The sequence below is a fragment of the Leucopleurus acutus genome (genome assembly GCF_964270905.1).
Source record: "Leucopleurus acutus genome assembly, chromosome: 20".
Taxonomy (NCBI): Eukaryota; Metazoa; Chordata; class Mammalia; order Artiodactyla; family Delphinidae; genus Leucopleurus; species Leucopleurus acutus.
In genome coordinates, this window is record NC_139162.1 from 13485704 (window position 1) to 13509807 (window position 24104).

Here is a 24104-nt window from a genome sequence, read left to right on the forward strand (position 1 = left end):
CGCCAACCGGAAGGTCCCTGTCTGAGGAGCTAATGGCGGACGCCGGCGGCTTGGCGTTGGTGGTTGTTTAAGGCTTGAAGGAAACTGAGGATCTGTCGGATATCTACGCCATCCTCCTGGCTGCAGGGTAAAGAAACAGCTCCCCGACCTCCCTCAGACCGGGGAGGCGGATAGCGGCCTTGTAGGAGGGTGGGCCGAGCCTGTGGCAGAGGTTTCTGAGGCAGCTTAGGCCCGAGAGGTACGGGAAAGGGAATGCTTGGGGCGGCTTTAGGGAATCGTCTCCCGTTTCCGTTCACAGTGTGGGAACCAGGCCTGGCTCAAAATAAGCTTTGTAGAAACTGTGTACCTTTTAGGCGCTGGGGGAGGTGTGAGAAGGAGCAAGCAGGAGGGACGTCTTCTTCTGGAGAAAGTAAACGACACACGGGAGGGTGGAAAGACCGAGGGTGTTAAAAGTGTAAATAATGGAAACAGCCTTTGAAGTCAAGACTTTTGTATTTGTATTTTGGCATTTGGGCGACTTGTTTCCTTCTCTGATCGTCATGCGGCGATGTTCTTTTGGCACATGGAGAAGGGGTGGAGGGAGCAATCACAGGCTCATTTCCTAGTATTCACCGGCAGGAGATAGAAGTGGGGGAAATCAAAATTTACCAAGTTTTGGCCGTTACTGGTTCCTGGTATATTGTTCTTGGCTGGTCTGCTTCCAGATTGCAACTTCCTCCATTACCCAAGATAACAATACTTGGGGAACCTGGATCCACCTAGGTTTGCGGAAAATGAATTCCAAAGATAGTAATGGATAGCGTACGTTGTAAAGCTTTTCCAGGTTTCAGAAGTGGCCTGTGTGGTTTTCTCTGTTGTTTTCTAAAAAATTCTTTATTTTTAACGTAATCAGTCCTGCAACACGGATCACATTGACAACATGGTAGGGGTTTCATTGTAAATTCTGTTGTTGATAACTGGAGATTTGAAATTATGTTTGAAATTTTATAATAAGAGCAAGATGCAACAGAATAAATCATGTCTGAGAATTACATTCACTGCTTTTCAGAGAGCAACTTTAACACATTCTCTGCCTATTTTTTACCCAGACTTTAAGCTGAGCACAACTTTCCCTGGAAATTTCCCAATGTCTAAGCCCTTCTGGGTGTGTGTGTATCTATGTCTCTGTGTCTGTATGTTTTTTCTATTTTTCTTCTTGTAGGTCATTTCTCACTCCCTTCTTGTTCCATCTCAAGACTTTTTCTTTTTTTCCCTGTGATCCTAGAAGAACATTCCTTGGTTTCCTTGATGTTCCTTGGTTTTAAGTAGGAGAATGTATATCTCTCAGGACCTGTTTCCAGACTGCAGGATCTTTTCCTCTCTCAGGCACCCTGCTCTTGCCCAGCCCCAAATGATTATTATTTATAAGGACATTTGCTCATAATTTTCTTTTCTCATTTAACAAAACCAAACTCGTACATTAATTACACAGTGACCACTTTGAATTTCTCAAGATCCCTTCTTTTTGTAATTGAGGAAAAATAGCTCAGTTTATTTTCCAGCACTAACTGTGTATAGGTGTAGTTTTGGTAATTCTTTTATGGTAGAAGTGCATCAGTTTGCAGTCTTCAGTTCTGTCTGATGAGAAGAATCCTTTTCTGTGACTGTATACTCCTTTGGGGAGGCTTGCTCCTGAAGTGACAGTTCAGTTTAGAGATACAGTCATGCACATATGAATGGCCTATATATGAAAGATTTTCTTTGCAGCAGTGTTCATAATAGCAAGAGATTGGGAAGAAACTGAATGTTCATCATTAGGGTGTTGGCTAAATGAATTGTGATATACTCTTTCAATGGAATACTATGTAGTTGTAAAATAAAAATGAGAAAGCCTTTTGTTTGTTGCTATCTCAAAAGATAGGTAAAGTGATAAAAAATCAGTTGCACTATGATGTGAGTGTATGATATACAGTACCCAACTTTTAGTTAAAAAGGGATAATAGACAGTATTAATATATATTTTTCTTTGTACATACAGAAAATATCTGGAAGGACACAATATAACTTGGTGAAATTGATTCCTCCAGGGAGGAAAACTGGATGGCTAGGGAATGGATGGAGTCAGCTTTTTGCTGTGCTTTTGAATTCTGAACCATGTGAAAGTAGAGCCTATTCAAATACAAGTAAATGTAGACCTACTTAGTTTCTGTGACAAAGTCAAATAGACAGTGTTGGTTTAATGGTACAGATCCCAGCTCCTAGCGATAATACTACTTGTTACGTGACCTCAGGCAGACAATTTAATTTCTTAGCTCAATTTTCTTATCTGTAAAATTAGTGTAATATTGAGTACTTCATAGGTTTCTTGTGAGGTTGAAACAGAGTGTATAGTAGCATAGTGCCTGGTATGTAGAAGGCACTCTTAATTATAAGTATGTTGTTCCTCAATAGGCCTTACTCTCCTGGTTCTGCTGTCTTCAGCCAGAAGTTCCCATACAGAAATGTCTGTTAAAAGAACAGTTGCACAGCTGATACTTTTCTATTTTTATGTACTCTTAGCTTGCTTTGACTTGGTATAACCAAGGCCTGGATTGTGGAGTTGTGGGTGGCTCAGTGTTACTGCTACCATGTTCCTGTACAACTTGACCTTGCAGCGAGCCACTGGCATCAGCTTTGCCATTCATGGCAACTTCTCTGGTAAGTTTTTCTATTATTATTTTTCTGAGCTTAACATTTAAAAAAAATTTTTTGTCCACATGACGCAGCTTGTGGGGTCTTAGTTCCCTGATCAGGGATTGAACCTGTGCCCCCTGTAGTGGAAGTGCAGAGTACTAACCAATTGACTGCCAGGGAATTCCTAACATTTTTAATATTACTAGTTTTATGCTTCAAATTGCTTTTTCAATCTCAAACCTTTTTTCTAAAACAAATTATGAAAAATATCTTTTAATCATTAGAGAAATTGTAATTTATGTGAGGCTTTACAGTTTCTAAAGCACTTTGGAGTACTTGATCTTCCAAAGGACCTTTGGAAAATAAGGTGGCCTGATAAGTGATGGCATTGAGCAAATGAGAATGGATTGAGGTGGGTAGGAGTGGCATATCAGATAGGATAGGAAGCCATTTAGGCATTAGATAGTGAGGATCTGTATTAGGGCAGTGAGGATAGAAGGAAAGAGAAAATATGAGTTTGCAACCTGGGTGGCAGAGAAAATGACAGTAACGTTGATAGCAGGTTACTTGAGACCAGAGAGTGTGTTTGGGGAAGGAGGAACTTGGATATTTTAAACATTTAGTTTAAAGGTGATGACAACTCATCTGGGTGGAATTACATAGCAGGGAGAAATGGGGACAAGTTGACTGTTACATATTTGGAGGTGTTGATTGCAGTTATAAAAGCAAGTGAGCTTTTTAGGAGTCAGTTTAGAAATAAACAGCATATATTAGGTGGTAGCTTTAAAAGGTCTTTGAGAGATTACAGCTAACAGCCCAAAAAGTTAATATGATTTTTTAGAACAATAGCCTTAAAGATGGGCTAGAAAGAGCCTTTGGTAATTTTTAATTTTACGAAGCAAAACATTATATTTTTTTTTTGTTTTGTTTTTAAATTATTTATATTTGGCTGCATTGGGTCTTCGTTGCTGCGCGTGGGCTTTCTCTAGTTGCGGCGAGCGGGGGCTACTTTTCGTTGTGGTGCGCGGGCTTCTCATTGCGGTGGCTTCTCTTGTTGCGGAGCATGAGCTCTAGGCGCGTGGGCTTCAGTAGTTGTGGCATGTGGGCTCAGTAGCTGAGGCTCAGGCTCTAGAGCGCAGGCTCAGTAGTTGTGGCGCACGGGCTTAGTTGCTCCGTGGCATGTGGGATCCTCTGGGACCAGGGCTTGAACCTGTGTCCCTTGCATTGGCAGGCAGATGCTTGACCACTGCGCCACCAGGGAAGTCCCCAAAACATTATATGTTAATATCGTTTGTAGACAACTCTGAATTACGCAGATTGATGGCAAATCTCAGAAAAATAAAAAGGAAGTTTAAAACTAACTTGTGTGACCATTTTTGAAAAGTTCTTCTTTGATACCACTTTTGTTAGATGTTTTAAATTCTGGGAAAAGTACCTTTTTTTTTGCCTTTGAATTTATTTTATTTATTTATTTTTGGCTGCATTTGGGTCTTCGTTGCTGTGTGCGGGCTTTCTCTAGTTGCGGTGAGCAGGGGCTACTCTTCATAGCGGTGCGTGGGCTTCTCATTGTGGTGGCTTTTCTTGTTGTGAAGCATGGGCTCTAGGCGTGTAGGCTTCAGTAGTTGTGGCTCACAGGCTCAGTACTTGTGGCTTGTGGGCTCTAGAGTGCAGGGTCAGTAGTTGTGGTGCACGGGCTTAGTTGCTCCGTGGCCTGTGGGATCTTCCCAGACAAGGGCTCAAACCTGTGTCCCCTGCACTGCATTGGCAGGCAGATTCTTAACCACAGCGTCACCAGGGAAGCCCAGGAAAAGTACCTTTTAAAGTAGAACAAATTAACTTAAAATACTAAGCCCCCAGCTCGGTTACATTTATCTTTTATGGCTTTTTTTTTTTTTAATTTATTTATTTTTTTGGCTGTGGCAGGTCTTAGTTGCGGCAGGCAGGATCTTTCGTTGTGGCCCGTGAGCTTCTCTCTGGTTGTGGTGTGGGGGCTTCAGGGCGCGTAGGCTCTGTAGTTGTGGTGCACAGGCTCCAGAGCACGTGGGCTCTGTAGCTTGCGGCATGCAGTCTCTCTAGTTGAGGCGCGCAAGCTCAGTAGTTGTGGCGTGCGGGCTTAGTTGCCCTGCAGCGTGTGGGATCTTAGTTCCCTGACCGGGGATCGAACTCGTGTCCCCTGTGTTGTAAGGCACATTCTTTACCACTGGACCACCAGGGAAGTCCCTTTAGTGGAATTTTGATCCATTCAGGTTACTAGTTCTGATTGTTCATGATCTTTACTTTTCGTGTTTTTCAGGAACCAAACAACAGGAAATTGTTGTTTCCCGGGGAAAGATCTTGGAGCTGCTTCGCCCTGACCCCAACACCGGCAAAGTACACACTCTACTAACTGTGGAAGTATTTGGTGTCATCCGGTCACTCATGGCCTTTAGGTTGACAGGTGGCACAAAAGACTACATTGTGGTTGGTAGTGACTCAGGCCGGATTGTTATTCTGGAATACCAGCCATCTAAGAATATGTTTGAGAAAATTCACCAAGAAACCTTTGGCAAGAGTGGATGCCGCCGCATTGTTCCTGGCCAGTTCTTAGCTGTGGATCCCAAAGGGCGAGCTGTTATGATTAGTGAGTGACTTACTCTTGACTTTTTGACTCTTAAAGAAGCTCAGTTCAGGATAACAGTGCTGTGATCTTGATAGTGTGCCAAGAAATCACTCAGCTGGGTAAAGTTTGGATCATTTTGGATGTTTAAAGTTGCTTTTCCTTTTAAAACAATGGGAGAAGTTTTAACACACCTTTTCTACTTCTTATCTAGTTGGAAATGGGTGTTTTTCCATTTCTTTAAGTGTAGCAAAAAGGCTACACTGTAAGATTTTACATTATTAGACAATGAATATGGTTGCTTTCATCAGCCTGAAGTGATGATTCACATTCATGTCTCTTCTCTGATAAATATCTTGAAGAAAATTCTGTGTATCTGATCAGGCTTCCAGAGGGCAACCTTCTTTGACCAGTCACAAAATCATTAGATCTAATTCAGAGAATAAAGCTGGCAATTCTATGAATTATTGTTTAGTTTGTCATAAAAATTTTTGAAGAGTTAGTGGGATATTAAGATCCCTATTAGGAAGGAGGGGGGTAAAATTATGCTCTTGTCTATTTTAGCAAAGTCCTAAAGCATGCATATGCTTGTAGAGTTAGTACTGGCTATTAACGATCTTTCAGAAAATAATTGTGTTGTGAATCTAGCTGTTCTGTAGCCTCTGGTTTCATTATCTGGAGTTTTTCTATGTTTTGTCTCCTTCAACAGGCGCCATTGAGAAACAGAAATTGGTGTATATCTTGAACAGAGATGCTGCAGCCCGGCTTACCATTTCATCTCCACTGGAGGCCCACAAAGCGAACACTTTAGTGTATCATGTGGTCGGAGTAGATGTGGGATTTGAAAATCCAATGTTTGCTTGTCTGGAAATGGATTATGAGGTGATGGTGGGGGGGGGTCTCAATCTCTCTACCCACCTTTTCCTTCCCCTCCCTTCTCCCCGTCTCCCTCCTTTGGGTTTCTTCCACTCACTTTGGTGCTTCCCTGAGATTGTTTTCTTCATTGTGCATTTCTTATATCTTACTTGCTCACAATTTTTTTTTTTCTATTCCAAATACCTTTCTGAAATACTTTGGAGTGTTTCAGAATTTACCTGATTTGAATAGTCTCCCTGTGGAAACAGGGTATTTATTGGGAAAAGCTCCCTGAAAAAGGAGGTGAAAGTGTATTTGGGATATTTTTTCACTGGGAGATAGTGAAAGATGGGGCATACCATTCTTTTGCTTGAGAGGAAGGCAGTATTTTCTAGTAGAGCTAACCCTGGTCTCAGAAATAGAAGACCTGGGCTCTTGCTTTCACTCTGCCATTACTTAGTGTGAACTTTGGCAAACCATTTGGCATCTGTGGACCTCTGCTTCCTCGTTTGTGAAATGGAGGAATCCTGATGCCCTTTCCAGCTATGTTTATTTGTTTGTTTAAATAATTTTTATTGGAGTATAATTGATTTACAATGTTGTGTTAGTTTCAGGTGTACAGCAAAGTGAGTCAGTTATACATACGCATGTATCCACTCTTTTTTACTTTCCAGTTTTAAAAGTTTGATTTTATGGTACTGATTAGTCTTTGTGCCACTGTTATTCTATAGGAAGCAGACAATGATCCAACTGGGGAAGCAGCGGCTAATACCCAGCAGACACTTACTTTCTATGAGTTAGACCTTGGTTTAAATCATGTGGTCCGAAAATACAGTGAACCTTTGGAGGAACATGGAAACTTCCTTATTACAGGTACTTTTCTCTTAGAGCTGCTCTGTACCATTTTGCTTAGTCCATTTTATGTTCAAACTTAGCACTGTTTGCTTAATATGATTTGGAAACTATAAGCCATTTGTAGTAAACCTGAGTGCCTTGTCTGTGTTTTGTCAAGGTTAGAAATTCATGTGGTGGTTAACTCTTATCCTCTAATGGGGGCAGGGAAGAAAAGAGAGCAGTCAGCTTAGAATATTGATTACTGTTGGTTGCTCTGGTGTCTTGACTGTAGTCAATCTTTCACTCATTACAAAAATCAAAACCTGGCTTTGTGAAAAGACAAATGTAACTGTTACCAAAATTGATCCAAGAAGAAATTAAGAACCTGAATAGACCAGCATTTGTTAAAGAAATTGGAGCAATAATCCAAAGTTTCTTTTTCTCAGAAGATTTAAGGTCCAGAATTTTCAGGGACCTTAAATTTCTCCAGAGGTTAGAAAAAAGAATAAAAACTGTTGTACCACTTTATGAGCCTAATATAACTTCAGTACCAAAAATAGAGAAGGATAGTAATAAGAAAAATTTGCAGGCTGGTTATACTTGTGACTATGGGTGCAAAAACCTTAAATTTTAGCAAATCAGATCAACAGTGTTTTAGATGCACTGGAGCAAAGTATGATTTTTGTAGGAGCTCAAAGATGTTCACTATGAAGAATCAGTGTTAGTTTAATTCATATTAAAAGACTAAAAGAGGGCAACTGTATTTGTGGTAATCTAAATTTCATCAGGCTTGAGTAAGACAGTGATCCAGTCCTTTCAATTTCAAGTCATTTGCACTTGAATTAATGTCTAAAGTGAAATATGTCAGTTGTTGGGGGAGGATTTTAGAGAAGAAAGATACAAAACAGTGCTTGTCTTTGAGCATTAAATCTTAGGAAGAGACTTCTTATATATTAAGCAGAAGAATTTTAGAAAATAGATTGTATTTAATTACTTGCTGTAATGTATTATTGTACTTCTCATTTATGAGGATTTCATTCATTAAAACAAATTTTTACTGAGCCTCTACAGTCAGTATCTGCAAAATCAGTCTACTGGGCTCTGGGACTGCAGTGATGAAAAATTAGATGTAGTGTCTCCTTTTATGCAAGATTGAGTGTAGTGGTGAATATATGATAGTAGCAAAAAAATTGCCAGAGTGTGCCAGATGGTATGACAGCATGGAGGAGGGGTCCCTAACCTAGGGAAGGAAGGCAATGCGTCAGAGAAAGGTTTCAGAAGAAGTGCTCTCAGCTGAGAACTGAGGACTAGTTAGGAGTTAGCTAAGTGTAACGGGGGTTGAGGAGGAGTTTCTGTTATGGCCAAATGGAACAGAATGCACAAAAGACGAAATGCAGGAAAAAACATGGTTCATTGACAGAACTGAAAGCTCATTGTGATTGGATCATTGGAGGTAAAGGGATGGGGTAGAGGTGGGAGGTAGCTACTGAGGGATTTTTTTTTTTTTTTTTTTTTTTTTGCATTACGCAGGCCTCTCACTGTTGTGGCCTCTCCTGTTGCGGAGCACAGGCTCCGGATGCGCAGGCTCAGCGGCCATGGCTCAGGGGCCCAGCCGCTCTGTGTCATGTGGGATCTTCCCGGACCGGGGCACGAACCCGTGTCCCCTGCATCGGCAGGCGGACTCTCAACCACTGCGCCACCAGGGAAGCCCTGAGGGATTTTTAAGCAGGAAAATAATGACATGTTTAAAGGTGAACGTTTTTAAAAGATCACATGCTTTCATTTTGGTAATGGAATGGAAGATAATAAGCCAGGAGATTTGTCAGGAAGCTGTTTCACTAAACCAAGAGAGATTCGCAGCATGAGGACTGCTAAGGAGGTAGAATCAATAGGGCTATGGGAGAGGGGAGAATTGAAGGATGACATTCTTGTTTTTGGTTTGGTCTGTTGGTCGATGACAGTGTTCTTTAAGGTGGAGAACCCAGGAGGTGGTTTGGGAAGGAACTCTGCACTTGTTTATGAATACGTTCATTTTTAAGCTGCTATGGAATATCCATGTGAGAGTGTCCAGTAGGCAGTTGGATTATAGGTCCGAACGTAAGAACTGAGTTCTGGGCTTGGAGCTAAACATTAAGATGCATTATCAGAGATCTGGACAGGCTGAGATTCCCCAAATGGTGCCCTATCCTTGTCTAGCATAACTATCATGGAAAAGAAACATTGAATGTTTATCACCTTCAGGCACACTGTACCTTCAAGTTGTGCTGAAGGAGGGAAGGAATTGAAGGCTAAATTGTAATTCATGGTTATGTCAAATCACTGCTGAGTTTTATTTTCTCTTGACAGTTCCGGGGGGGTCAGATGGTCCAAGTGGAGTGCTGATTTGCTCTGAAAACTACATCACCTATAAGAACTTCGGTGACCAACCAGATATCCGCTGTCCAATTCCCAGGAGACGGGTAAGGTCTTTGTTTGCCATAAGAGAAAATATATTTGTGTTTGTGAAATGAACTTAATTTTTGTAATTACAGTGTGGTCTCTTAATTTATCTATTAATCAAGTTTTAGTTTCTTTGTAAATGTTTTTAATAAAGCCAGTAAAATACCTTAACAAAAGCAAAACAAAATCTTTAAGAAAGGGAGTTAAAAGTCAACACAATTCTATGTTGTACACCTGAAACTAGCATAATACTGTAAGTCAATTGTACTTCAGTTAAAAAAAAACCAACACAGTTTTCATTCTCGAAGAACCTATGGAGATTATCAATTTGAAATTCCTGAAAGTTTCTGGTTTGAAGAATCCAGGTGTATTCATTGGAGATAAATTGTGTTTCATTCTCTCCTACCCCACCCCATTCCAACATACAGAAAAATCTAAAAGGAGAGAATGGTGAATTCCTGTATACCTTTCACTTAGATTCCCCAATTAATACTGCTTTGCTACGTTTGCCTTTTCTTTCTTATGTTTCTACAAATTTTTTTAGGCAAAACCATTTGAAGATAGGTTGTATGACACTGCAAGAATTTCCTAAGATGTAGCTCCTAAGAAGGAAGAAATTTTCCTACACTATCAGTATTGTGCCCAAGAAATTTACCATTTTGAGTAATACAGTTATCTTTCGTACAGTTCTCTCATTGTATTCCCAAGATCCCTTATATCTACCTTTAGTCTCCTTTAATTTAGAATATTTCCTCTCACCTTTGTTTTTGTTTTTTTATGATACTGACATTTTTTTTAAGAGTTTGGGTTAATTTTCTTGTAGTTTGTCCCATAGTCTTTTTCCTCATGATAACATCCATGTTATATTTTTAATAGAATTATTACTTAGGTGCTGATATATATTTCTCATTACATTACATTACGGGCACATAATGCTGATTTGATTCATTATTGGTTATGCTAAATTGATCACATACTACTTCTCTTTGTTGTAAAGGTACCTTTTCCTTTTTGTAATTGGTGTGGAAACTAGTGAACTTTGAGACTGTGTAAATACTCTTTTCCCCTAAATCTTTTCACACAGTGGTTTTCCTCTCAATCAGTTACTACACTGGTGGTTGAAAATGGTGCTTTATTGCTTTTAATTTTAAGTTTACTGTGGAAACCATTAAGCATACAGTTGGGCCTCCATATCTGCAGGGTTCTCATGCGTGGATATGGAGGGCTGACTATTCCTTGTACTGCCCCATTTTATATAAGGGATTTGAGCATCCGTGGATTTTGGTATCTGGTGGCTCCTTGAACCAATCCCCTGCAGATATCAAGGGATGATTGTGTATATAGTGAACTTCTGTGTACCCAGCTTCAGCAGTTATCAACAGCACATGGGTAATCTTATTTGATGTCTGCTTCCTCAATTTCTCCTCTCACCGCAGATTATCTTCTTAATATTAATTTATAGGTGCTGAGGTTAAATCTTTTAGGACTTAGTTTATCTAGTACATGGTATCTGAGTAAGATTCCATCAATTTTAGAATATCTGGTAAGATTAGCAAGTTAAATTCTTGGTAAGGAGTGATAAGTGATTCCGCTTAGTTGATCAGTTTAGTTGATCCGTTTAGTTGACCTGACTGCCAGGTGCTGTACTTGGCTTTGGGGCTGCAAAGAAGTATAAAACATGTTTTGCCCTTGAACTTACTCTGAGAGAAATACAAAATGTTGGAAACATTAAAAAAGAAAACCAAAGTCCAGCCAAGGGGGAATGCCCTTTGGAAATAAGGGCTGATGATGATGCTTTGGATGGTATTGTCATGAACATGTAACAGTCTTTTATTCACAGCCTGAAATGATGATTCTTTAAATTTCATGTCTCTTCTCTGACATTTTTCTCTGGAGATAGTTCTTGCCTTATTGATCTGATTAGGCTGTAGAGTGGAATTGTGGCTTTTTTTTTTTTTTAAACGTAAGCTTTATTATGTATTTAGAGTAGACAAGAATTTTTGGTTATTGTGTTTTAGTCCTGTGACCGGCAGGCTGCTCTGGGTCAAAGCTTGCATGGAGAGGCTCCAGATGCCTCTAGGCCTTGGATGGCCCGTATGATCCTTGTTGGTAAAGTGTTGAATTCCAGAAAAGGAGTACTCATTTCCAAGATGTTGGTTGTGTATTTGACTTTGCTAGAATGACCTGGATGACCCTGAAAGAGGAATGATTTTTGTCTGCTCTGCCACCCATAAGACGAAGTCAATGTTCTTCTTTTTGGCCCAAACTGAGCAGGGAGATATCTTTAAGATCACTTTGGAGACAGATGAAGATATGGTAAGTAGACCATGGAGTGAGGGAAAAAAATGAAAAAACCTATTTGTTGTGGTTAGTCTAGTTAATGAAACTTTCTAAAGTTTCATCCTAATTTTAATTAAGTAACCTTATTTTAAAAACTGATATGTGCATTTAAGGTTTACAGAGTGGTTTTATAAACCATTTGTTCATTACAACTACTCTCTGAGATAGAAAGGATAATTTACAAGTTAAAAAAATGGAAACAATGCCTTAAAAAGTGGTTGCCTAAGGTGTTAAAGCTTTTAAAGTTTGGAACTGGTACATGAATGTAGGTTTTCTCCCTCTGGTTAACAGATTTTTGGTCTGATGCCATATAATGTGAGAATGGGTAATGCCATTTCTAGTGAATAACAAGAGAAAGCTCTCCATGTCTACTGAAAACTGGTAATATACATGATCTGTTACTTTTTTCATCCCATGGAGGAGTGCTGAACACTGGGCGATTTCTTAGATACCTGTTACAAGAGCTCAGGAGGTGGCAAGTTTTTTTTTGTAAAGGCCCAGGTAGTGAACATTTTTGGCTTTTGTGGGCCATGTGGTCCCTGTCTCAAATACTTAGCTCTGCCATTGTGGCACAAAAGCAACCGTAAGTACTGTGTAAACTGTGTGACTAGCCTGAGGGTTGTAGTTTGCTGACCCCTGGTTTGGAAATGAAGGACAGTATTTTATTTGCTACTTTGTTTATTACACTATCTTATAATACTGGGCTGTTTTCCATGGCGTGGCTTCACTTGCCTATGCACTAGTATCTTTTTCTCTTTCCACTCCAGGTTACCGAGATCCGGCTCAAGTATTTTGATACTGTGCCTGTTGCTGCTGCCATGTGTGTGCTTAAAACAGGCTTCCTTTTCGTAGCATCAGAATTTGGAAACCAGTGAGTAATCCTTTTGTTACTCGATTTCACCCTGGTTACTATAAAAGTTGGCAGAAGGGAGATGTAGTTTCAAGGCTGTGGAGCTTTTCCCAAGAATGTTTTAGTTTCTTCAGAACAAGTTTTGCTCTCTTTCCCCTTTTATATCTTTCTCTTGGTGACTTCCTCTACTTTAGTGGCTTCAATCAATACCTGTGGGTAGCTGCAAAAAAACAGCTTTAAAAGTGATCTCTTCTAAGCTTTTTGCTGGATATTTCAATGAATAAATATTTATTGAACTACTTAGTATTAAATATATGTTCCACAGACACGTCACTTGTATAAATCTGAAGTTGAAGCTCATCAGAACCCATAGCTTCCCAGCCACATCACCAACCCTTCCAACCTCACTTTTTTTTTACATTCTTTTTTTTAATATTCTTTTCCATTATGGTTTATCATAGGGTGTTGAATATAGTTCTGTGTGCTATGCAGTAGGCCCTTGTTTATCCATTCTATATATAAAAGCCTATATCTGCTAACCCCAACCTCCTAATCCATCCCTCCCCCAACCCCTCCCCCTTGGCAACCACCAGTCTGTTCTCTTATGTCTATGATTCTGTTTCTGTTTCATAGATAGGTTCATTTGTGTAATATTTTAGATTCCACATGTAAGTGATGTCGTATGGTATTTGTCTTTCTCCTTCTCACTGACTTCACTTAGTATGATAATCTCTAGTTGCATCCATGTTGCTGCAAATGGCATTATTTTGTTCTTTTTTTTTAAAGTTTTTATTGGAGTATAGTTGCTTTACAATGTTGTGTTAGTTTCTGCTGTACAGCAAAGTTAATTAGCTATACATATACATATATCCCCTCTTTTTTGGATTTCCTTCCCATTTAGGTCACCACAGAGCACTGAGTAGAGTTCCCTGTGCTCTACAGGTTCTCATTAATTATCTATTTTATACATAGTAGTGTATATATGTCAATCCCAATCCCCCAGTTCATCCTGCCTCCCTTCCCCCCCAGTATCCATATGTCCATTCTCTACGTTTGTGTCTCTATTTCTGCTGTACAAATAAGTTCATCTGTTTCATTTTTCTAGATTCCACATATAAGTGATATTATGCGATATTTTTCTCTTTCTGACTTAACTCTGTATGACAGTTTCTGGGTCTATCCACATCCCTGCAAATGGCACAGTTTCATTCCTTTTAATGGCGGAGTAATATTCCATTGTATATATGTACCGTATCTTCTTTAACCATTTTTCTGTCAATGGACATTTAGTTGGTTTCCATGTCTTGGCTATTGCCATTCTCAGTATTTCTGTTAATGTCTGATGGGGCAGTTCCAGCAGCTTGAGTGTAAAGTCTCGATTTTGCTGTCCTCTACAACTTTCAGTTGAATGCCAAGTTGTTTTTACTTCTGTATCCCTTTTTTTTTGGTGTTAGTCTGAACTAGTTCCCTAGTTTGCTTATTGCAGTTCATTGTCTTTCCTGTAAAACTCGGCCTTTATAGAGTCATCTCATTAAGCATACAAGACACAACTCTGATGAAATTTCCCCATCCCGTGTTACAGTCTCTGATGGCTTTTCATTGACAAATGGCTTAAGTCTGAACCCTAGCCTTGAATTTAAGACCAGTATTGAAGACTCCAAATTGCTTATGAGATAAGCCGCCATGGTCTTGCTTTCTAAGTTCAGGTTTTGCCAGTATGTGGTAAAGTGTGTGCAGATCACTTACCTAATGCTATTTCTTCGTAATGAAAATGAAGGTGTTGTCTAGAATTCTGCAATTCTATTCCAATTTTGCCTTGTCTCCAGTTCTCCCTTTCTTTAACTTGCCTTTTACTCTTCTTCATTGACTTTATTCCAGCTGTCATTTTATTACTCCTTTTCCCAGTTTATATACCTGTTTTGATGCATTTTTCATTTAGCCTGTTATTATGACATTTTCATCCATTTCTAATTTTTTAGTTTTTTTAACAAGGAATTTTCATTGTAGAAAAGTTAGGAAAGTTCGTGTAAGCAAGTATGTCTCCTGTAATCCTTCCACCCAAAGATAACATTTTTTTGTGTAGCCTTCCTGTGTGTGTATATATTTAAATGTTTCTACGGAATTGCAACTATGCACTATAAATTGTTTTGTAACCTGCTTTTTTTATACAGTAGTAAGTAATAAATATTTTTCTTTACCGATACGTACAGATCTTTTTTTGTTTTTGTTTTTTGTTTTGGTTTTTTTTTGCGGTACACGGGCCTCTCACCGCTGTGGCCTCTTCCACCGTGGAGCACAGGCTCCGGACGTGCAGGCTCAGCGGCCATGGCCCATGGGCCCAGCCGCTCCGCAGCATGTGGGATCCTCCCGGACCGGGGCACAAACCCGCATCCCCTGCATCGGCAGGCGGACTCTCAACCACTGCGCCACCAGGGAAGCCCCGTACAGTTCTTTAACATTTGTTTTTCGTTAGCACCTTTTCTCTCCCCCACTTTTTTGTGGCAAAATATATATAACAAAATTTCCCATTTTAACCATTTTTAAATGTTCAATTTGGTGGCATTAATTACATTTACAGTGTTGTATAGCCATTACTGCCATTTTTCCAAACTTTTTTATCACTCCAGACAGAAACTCTGTACGCATTATGGAATAACTCCCCATTCCCCTTTCCTCCAGCGTCTGGTAACCTAAGTGGAATCATATAACATTTGTGCTTATTCTGTCTGGCTCATTTTACTTAGGATAATATTTTCAGAGTTCATATGTAGTAGCATGTATCAGCACTTCATTCTTTTTATCTCTGAATAATAATGCATTGTATGTATGTATGTACCACATTTTGTTTTATTTAGCTGTTAATGGACACTTGGGTTCTTTCCACCTTTTTGGTATTGTGAATAATGCAGCATTGGACATTGGTGTGCACATATCTGTTTTAGTCTTTGTTTTAAATTATTTTGGGTATGTACCCAAGAGTGGAATTTCTGGGTCATACTGTAATTCTTTTTAACTTCTTGTGGAACTGCTAAACTTTTTTATGGCTGCTGCACCATTTTACATTTCTAATGTATGAGGGTTTTTGTGGGTGTTTCATACAAATGTCAAACACTAATAAGTACTTTTTGTTGTAAGCATTTAGTAAATGTGGACTACTCCCATTTTTGTTATTTTACTCTGATAATGAAGAAAGTTTTGGAAAATGAATAAAAGAGCAAATAAATAATGAAAATCACCCATAATCCTAGTATTCCAGAATAGTTACTTTTTAACATTGTATCTGCTTACAGTGTTTTTACTTTCTTGTATTTATATGTAGTTTTATTTTAGAGAACTGCATCAGTCTATAAAAAACTATTAGTGTACTATTTCAAATACGCAGTATATCCTAAAAATCTTTCCATGTCAATAAGTCTGTATTTTTCACTTAAAATTATTTTGTTTTTTATTATGGAAATATTCTAACGGGCACATAACAAGAGAGAATAGTATAATTAGTCAACTTACGTGTGCCCATCACTCAGCTTCCACAAAGGCCAACCCATGGCCAGTCTTGTTTTATTTATACCTCGCCCCAATAATATTAAATTTTTAAAAAAATAATTAATTAATTAATTTTTGGCTGCATTGGGTCTTCGTTGATGCGTACGGGCTTTCTCTAGTTGCGGCGAGCAGGGGCTACTCTTTGTTGTGGCGTGCAGGCTTCTCATCGCGGTGGCTTCTCTTGTTGTGGAGCACAGGCTCTAGGCGTGCAGGCTTCAGTGGTTGTGGCACGCGGCCTCAGTAGTTGTGGCTCGCGGGCTCCAGAGTGCAGGCTCAGTAGTTGTGGCGCACGGGCTCAGTTGGTCCACAGCATGTGGGATCTTCCTGGACCAGGGCTCGAACCCGTGTTCCCTGCATTGGCAGGCAGATTCTTAACCACTGCGCCACCAGGGAAGCTCAGTGATTTCTTAAGATAATGAAATAGCCAGTCAGTATTCAAATTTCTATATTGTCTCAATATTTCGTAAGTTGATTTGTTCGGATCAGATCCCAGTAAGACTCATACATTGCATTCGGTGTAGAGAAGACTTTTGTTTGTTTGTTTTTGTTTTCGCTGTACGCGGGCCTCTCACTGCTGTGGCCTCTCCTGTTGCGGAGCACAGGCTCTGGATGCGCAGGCTCAGTGGCCGTGGCTCACGGGCCCAGCCACTCTGCGTCATGTGGGATCCTCCCGGACCGGCGCACGAACCTGCGTGCCCTGCATCGGCAGGCGGACTCTCAACCACGGCACCACCAGGGAAGCCCTAGAGAAGACATTTTTAATGGCTAGATAATATTTTATGGCTCTACCCCCTCTTGATGGATATTTAGGGTGTTTGTACTTCTGGTATTATAAACAGTGCTATAGGTTCTCTCACCTTCTTAGATGGCCCACACTCTGTCTGTGGAGTGTGTTTCTGGCTAAATAAATCCACTTCTTACCTATCAAAAAGAAAAACAAAACCAACAGTGTTATAGTGAACGTTGTAGGTGTATCTTTGCATGTTAGCTGAATAAAGCCATAGTTTAAATTTCTATATGCGGGATAAAATTTTGATAGGGAATGCCAAATTGTACTTCAAAAGATGACATCAGTTTACATTCCCACAAATGGTGTGTGAAATCTTTTTTCTTTTCATTACATGCAAAAGGGAGAGTTAATAAGCTCTTAAAAATCATTGAGTAAAAATGAGCAGTTCAGTCAATAGAAAAATGGGTGCAGGATTTGAGCATGCCTTTCATAGTAAAAGAAATACTAGTGGTCTATAAGTGTAATATGTAAAAAGATTTTCAAACTAATTCATAATTGAAGGAATGCCAATGAAAACAAGGTGTTGGGCTTCCCTGCTGGTCCAGTGGTTAAGACTCTGCCTTCCACTGCAGGGGACTTGGGTTTGATCCCTGGTCTGGGAAGTTCCACGTGCCTCAAGGTGTGGCCAAAAAAAAGAAAAAGAAAACCACTTCGTTTGTTTTTTCACCTAGCCGATTGGCAGACATTAAAAACTTAGATAATAACCTGTCTTGATAAGGCTGTGGGTGGAGTCAGTAGCTGCAGACATATAAGGTATTCTGTTCTTGCTCATTACCTTGTGCGGATAGTGTGTTTGCTGGGATTTACACATTCTAATTGTTAAGTCTTCTAAAAGTCTTTTTAGAAATAATACAGACAGTGATTCCTTTTGTTCTAAAGAATCATAGTGTACATTTGTTGAGCACGTGTCTGTATGTAACAGGCACTGTTCTAAACATTTTTCTTATATTGTTTCAGTTTGGGCTCCCCTGTAAGCAGAGCGCGAGACAAGGCTAGATTATTGGGAGGTAATTGCAGGAAGCAAGAGTGAGGGATCAGTGGGGAGAGATAGGGAAAAGAGGAAAAGCCAGTATTAAGGGCCCATTACTGAGGTTCCTGCTGTGGTCATTGGAAACTGGCTTCTGTCAAGACCTGCTGAGAAGCATGCAGAATGCCTTTGAAAATTGCCCACCTGGGGGTTAACAGCACCAGTTCCTCTCCCTCTTGGGTTGAAGGTTACCCCTGGGGGCATGAAGTCCCCTGTACATCCTGTTGCTCAGGCAGCTACTAACGGGATAGATGTTCTGAGGGCAGAGAATAGAAAGACTACAGTGCACAGGTGGGATGCTTGTTAGAGTGAGACGGGTTTGAACTTGTGAGAAATTATCCATTACTGTTGCACCTGAAATCTGGAAGATATAAGAGTGGAGATTTGGGGCATCAGAAACGTGCTGTGGGTGTTAACTCATAAAGCAAACTTATTTATCAATCAGATACTTAATATAGCATTTACTGTGTTCTAAGTACTTTACAAATATTGATGCATAACATTCCCTGTAAGACAGTGCTGTTAACCCATTTATAGTAAGGGCACTGGGGTCACAAGAGAATTTAAGAAATTTGATCACACAACTAAATCTAACTCAAAGCCAGACCACCTGGTTCCAAAGTTCCTGCTCTGAAGCACATTATAATCACAGAAACTGTTTTATCGAGATTCAGCCGAAGCAACCTTTCTTGTGATGGAGGTAGTGAACCCAGCATCCTCTTGGTTATCTGTGAAAGTGTCTTTGACGGGTGATCTTTATCATCTGTATATGGACATCTTGCCTGAATAAGAAGTTTGTATTATTTAACTTTTTCTTTCTTTTCAGTGTGTTTGTAAATCATTCAAGGATAATAACCCTGTTTGCTTTTTCATAATTTAGCATAGAATCTGATGAGTTTACCGGAAGGGTTATATGCTGAGATTTATTTGGCTAACATTTATTGAGTGTCTTATGTATTTCAGACCCCGATGTAATCATTTTATCTTGCTCCTAAAAAACTACACTGGATTGTTCAAAGGGCTTTGTATTGAAGGTTTGGTATATGACTTAAAGAATAAATATGACCAGCAGTGTGATTTTATTTTAATTGAGCTGCTTCCCAAAAGTGTGCTCATTGCACACTCAGTTTATGATGGTATATTGTTACAGGTTATCTACTCCCAAATTGCTTTCCCTTTTTTATTTTTTTTTTTGTGGTTTGCCTTTGAATCAGTTTACAGAGCCCCAGAGGACAGACAGGAGAAGGGCAAGATGATTTTGTTGCTTATTATCTCTGGATATGTTTATGTTTTGTTTCAGGAATAATAATACAGTATCTGCATACTTTTGTGAAATAACCAATTCTTGTTTTTTGTTAGATTTGGCCTGGTGACTGGTTAAAATAAGAAGTGGTTATAGATTTTCTTTGGGTTTCATTTATCCATACTTCATTTTATTTGACAAAAACTATGCTTACTAGGTGCGATGCAATGTTCTAAGTACTCATTGAATTCTTTAGGAAGGTACTATTCAATTTTATAAATGAGGCAACTGAGGCAAAGAGAGATTAAGTAATAATATGCAGCTAGTTAAGCGGCAGAGCTAGGATTCAGACCCAGGCACTCTAGTGGAAGTCCAGTACTCTTTTTGTTGTTTTTTTTTGCTGTACGCGGGACTCTCACTGTTGTGGCCTCTCCCATTGCGGAGCACAGGCTCCGGACGCGCAGGCTCAGCAGCCATGGCTCACGGGCCCAGCCACTCCGCGGCATGTGGGATCTTCCCGGACCGGGGCATGAACCCGTGTCCCCTGCATTGGCAGGCGGACTCTCAACCACTGCGCCACCAGGGAAGCCCAAGTCCAGTACTCTAACCACTGTGATGCTAAGGTCCTGCCACCAGTTTGAATTCAGTAGTCTTAATTTCTTTATCCCTCTTTTTAAAGAAATAGAAAACCCCAGTCAGATAAGCAGAGATCTCAAACTATAGATGCTGACTCAATATTAAAGTGATTTATGAGAATTATGTTGATGGCAAACATCTTCAGACAGAAAATATTTTTTAAATGCTATTTGCTTTCTTCCTTCCAGTTTTATTGAGATATAATTGACATATAGCACTGTATAAGTTTAAGGTGTTGCAGCATAATGATTTGGCTTACATACATTATGAAATGATTATCACAGTTCATCTCATTTGGTACAACATTGAAGAAGTAGGAAAAAAAATTTTTTCCCTTGTGTTGAATACTCAGGATTTACTCTCGACAACTTTCATGTATAACATATAGCAGTGTTAATTATATTTATCATGTTGTACATCAGACAGAAAATATTTTAACTAAAGTCTTTGCTTCTCCCTAGTTACTTATATCAAATTGCACATCTTGGAGATGATGATGAAGAACCTGAGTTTTCATCTGCCATGCCTCTGGAAGAAGGAGATACATTCTTTTTTCAGCCAAGACCACTCAAAAACCTTGTGCTGGTTGATGAGTTGGACAGCCTCTCTCCCATTTTGTTTTGCCAGGTGAGGATCTTTCCAGTCACTCCATAATGAACAGTGCTAGCCAACTGTTTCTGAATCTGAATGAGTTTAAAGTTTTAAATCCAGTTAAATTAAGGTCTAGTTTAAGAGGTTCATCAGCATATCTGTGGTATTGCCAGAGTATAAGAGTGAAGCACCTAAAGGTAGTTGGGTAATTAAAAACCATTACATAAATCCTTGGGCTTAAAAAAAATTTTTTTTAATGATAAAAATCATGTTTTATAAAAATTCAGACTGTACAAAAGATAAAAAGTAAAAGTCCAATCCCCAGTCTTTTCAACCCTCTATTCCACCGAGGCTGTGCCATTAATAGCTTCCTGTGATTGCTTCCAGACATTTTCTCTGCATCTATAAGCATTTGTGTGTTACACTTTTCTTTTTAATGTAAATATGCTCACATCCTTTACAGTATTCTGAAGTAGACCTTTTATCACTTAACAGTCTGTGAATATCTATATCTCATTTTAACACTCACTTCCTCCGTAAAGTACTCCAGAGACACTGGGATCAGTCAGTAACAGAACCCTTTTGGGAACCCCAGGTGGCCCAAGATGGGATTTGTGTCTCTCACTACTGGCATTCAAGTGTAGCAGAAATTTTACCATGCTGTTGCATCCTGGATTCCTGGGGTTCCAGTGACCATTAGGCACCACCCTACCCTGTCTAGATGATTACACTTTTAGTGGAAGAGTTTTGCTCACTGTGCCACGGACACACAGTCAGTATTCAGGCACTCTTCCTGGTAAAAGTAGCAGTTCTGAAGTTAACTGCTTTTGTTCTTTCTTTTTGAGAAACGGTTAGTCCTGAGGGCAATAGAAAATAAGTATGAATAATTCCTAATTGGATTTTTACTGATTTTTTTTTTTTCTGCTTTCATTGGAATTTGAGGAGATAATTGTGTAAATAGTTTGTAGGTCAAGAATAAAATTAACAGGAAGTTCAGGTATCTGTAGCAGGGCTATAAGCATTTTTTGCCATGTATCTCTTTACTAGCCTAGTGAGGCTTCTGGATCCCCTCTGTGAATGATATTTTTAAATGCATATAGTAATAAACATATGATAGCCAAGAGAGCAAATTATTTTTTAAATTGTGAAAAATTAGTATATGTGCTTCTGTAATGGGCTTAAAATAACAAGATAGTGCATTTAAAATAGGTGAGTTAATTTTTTAAAGAAGTCAGTGTGAAGGTTATATACACTCAACCCACATGCTCATCCATGTTACAGTAGGCTGCACTGCCTTACAGTCAAGAATTTTCATTTGAATTGTACAGTTTGACAAAACTACAATACAAATAACTTCTTTCCACGTGTTGATCAACAAATATTTGTACTGGAAAGCAGCTTGATATCTGGGGTGACTAGTACAAGAACACATGGCTTCCCCATTTGGTGGCAAACAGCCAGGTGCAGAGTTACCCTGTAATTGGTCAGGTACATCATAGGAACATCTGTAGTAGATAGGGCAGCTGTGGTCATGTGCGTTCTAACAGCGGATCTAGTAAATGTAATTTTGAAATAGTGATAAGGGAAATGATATTTGGAGGTGTCTATAAACTTTAATATTGGTGACAAAGTCACACATAAAGATAATTAATTTATTGTCTATATTTTTGGTTGGAAGGAAATGCTGAGATTTCAGTTTGAGGTTATATAACAATTTCACTGATTGTAAAAAATATTTTGTTAACTCAAGAACTGATACACGTGGGACTTCCCTGGTGGTCCAGTGGTTAAGACTCCACGCTTCCACTACAAGGGGCACAGGTTTGATCCCTGGTCAAGGAACTAAGATCCCACATGCCACGCAGCATGGCAAGAAAAAAAAAAAAGAACAAGCTTTTTTGGTTGGTAAAACTTGCTGCTTCAAACTGTTTGCTTTTTGGAACATTGGGTCTTTTCCACTCCGTGCCCCCATGGCCAGTAGCAATATTTAAGTCTAATAAACTAAAAAGTGGTTTGTCGCCCTGAGAACAATCAGGGTTGGGTATGGAAAAGTAGCAGAAGTAGACATTTTTTTCCCCTTTCTCTGTGCAGATAGCTGACCTGGCCAATGAAGACACTCCACAGCTATATGTGGCCTGTGGTAGGGGACCGAGGTCATCTCTGAGGGTCTTAAGGCATGGACTTGAGGTAAGATTGGAATTTCTAGATCATATGCAGGGTTTGGAGGAAAGCATTGACAAAGCAGCCTAAGGCTTTATTCTGATGAGATCAAAGATGTATTTAATGTTTCTATGAAAGAAAAATGTTTTCTTTCTCCCCATTTCCATAAAGTTTAGAGTTTAAATTTCTTAATCCTTTAACATGTTAGCACAGTAGGCATATTTAAAAAATTTGGCAAATAGGAATCAAAGGGGAGAAACACGTCTGTTAGTTCCAGGTTCAGTCGCCATTACGTGGAGGTTAGGAAATCTGCATGGCACATTTTACTCCGTTTCCTTTTAGTGTTGGTCTTTTTTCGTAGCTTTTAGATACTTATATTTTTAACTATGTTAATATTGTGTATATATTTTTGTATCTTATTACGTTCCTGATTACTGTGTGCTCTTATGTCATGTCATTATTTTTAGTTTTATTTATTTTTTGTTGTTGTTGTACGCGGGCCTCTCCCTGTTGTGGCCTCTCCTGTTGCAGAGCACAGGCTCCGGACGCACAGGCTCAGCGGCCATGGCTCACGGGCCCAGCCGCTCCGCGGCATGCGGGACATGACAGGGAAGCCCTGTCATGTCATTTTTAATGTTTTTGCAATATATTTTCACAGTGGGTAGATTAGAATTTATTTAATGAATCCTTTATTTTTTTAATATAATTTATTTTTTATACGGCAGGTTCTTATGTGTATCTGTTTTATACATATTAGTGTATATAGGTCAATTCCAATCTCCCAGTTCATCCCTCCACCCTCCCACCTCCTGCAATGAATCCTTTATTGTTGGACTTTTTAGGTGATATGAATACTCAAAATTACCTTCTCAAATCCCACACCCTCTTCTCATCGTGGTTCTAGTGTTGATGGCTTTTAGCAAGTACACTGGACTTGATTTTGTTAGGAGTAAAATAAAGCTGTTTCTGACACTTTGCTCTTAGAGGTTGTGGTTGAGCAGGCTCCAGGCTCTTAGAGTCCCACTGCCTGTTTTTGGAAATTTTTATTGGAAGACAGGGAAGATGACCTTGGTTTTGAATTCTGGCTCTACTACTTAATAGTTATTACTAAGCTTTATAGGACCCGCCTTAAAGGATTGTTGTGTGAATTAAATGAGAATGTGTGTAAAGCGCTTAGCTCAAGTTCTGGCATATAGTAACTGTTCAATAAATGTTAGCTATTAATATTGTAGTTTCAGAGAATTTAAAAAATTTTGACTGCCAAAATATTCATCAGGTCACCAAATTTTCGATGACTTGAACCCAATTTAGACCAGTAGTTCTTTTTTTTTTTTTTTTTTTGCGGTACGCGGGCCTGTCACTGCTGTGGCCTCTCCCGTTGTGGAGTACAGGCTCTGGACGCGCAGACCCAGCGGCCATGGCCCACAGGCCCAGCCGCTCTGCGGCATGCAGGATCCTCCCGGACCGGGGCACAAACCCACGCCTCCTTCATCGGCAGGCGGACGCTCAACCACTGCGCCACCAGGGAAGCCCTAGACCAGTAGTTCT

At 39.5% G+C, this 24104-nt stretch overlaps 1 protein-coding gene across 2 annotated transcripts in view; it reads left to right on the forward strand.

The window, feature by feature from the left end:
• The first annotated feature begins 27 nt into the window (after positions 1-27).
• SF3B3 (splicing factor 3b subunit 3) overlaps positions 28-24104 on the forward strand; it is a 51421-nt gene continuing 27344 nt past the window's right edge. The window contains exons 1-10 of one of the 2 annotated variants that reach the window (XM_082863231.1): positions 28-127; positions 2539-2676; positions 4946-5272; positions 5958-6130; positions 6835-6976; positions 9284-9396; positions 11555-11692; positions 12484-12587; positions 20267-20432; positions 22488-22583. In XM_082863231.1, the coding sequence (XP_082719357.1) occupies positions 2607-2676; positions 4946-5272; positions 5958-6130; positions 6835-6976; positions 9284-9396; positions 11555-11692; positions 12484-12587; positions 20267-20432; positions 22488-22583 (1329 nt within the window). In that variant the 5' untranslated portion in view covers positions 28-127; positions 2539-2606. Of the gene's footprint in view, positions 239-2538; positions 2677-4945; positions 5273-5957; positions 6131-6834; positions 6977-9283; positions 9397-11554; positions 11693-12483; positions 12588-20266; positions 20433-22487; positions 22584-24104 lie in introns of both variants that reach the window. The other variant, XM_082863232.1, reaches the window with a different exon arrangement.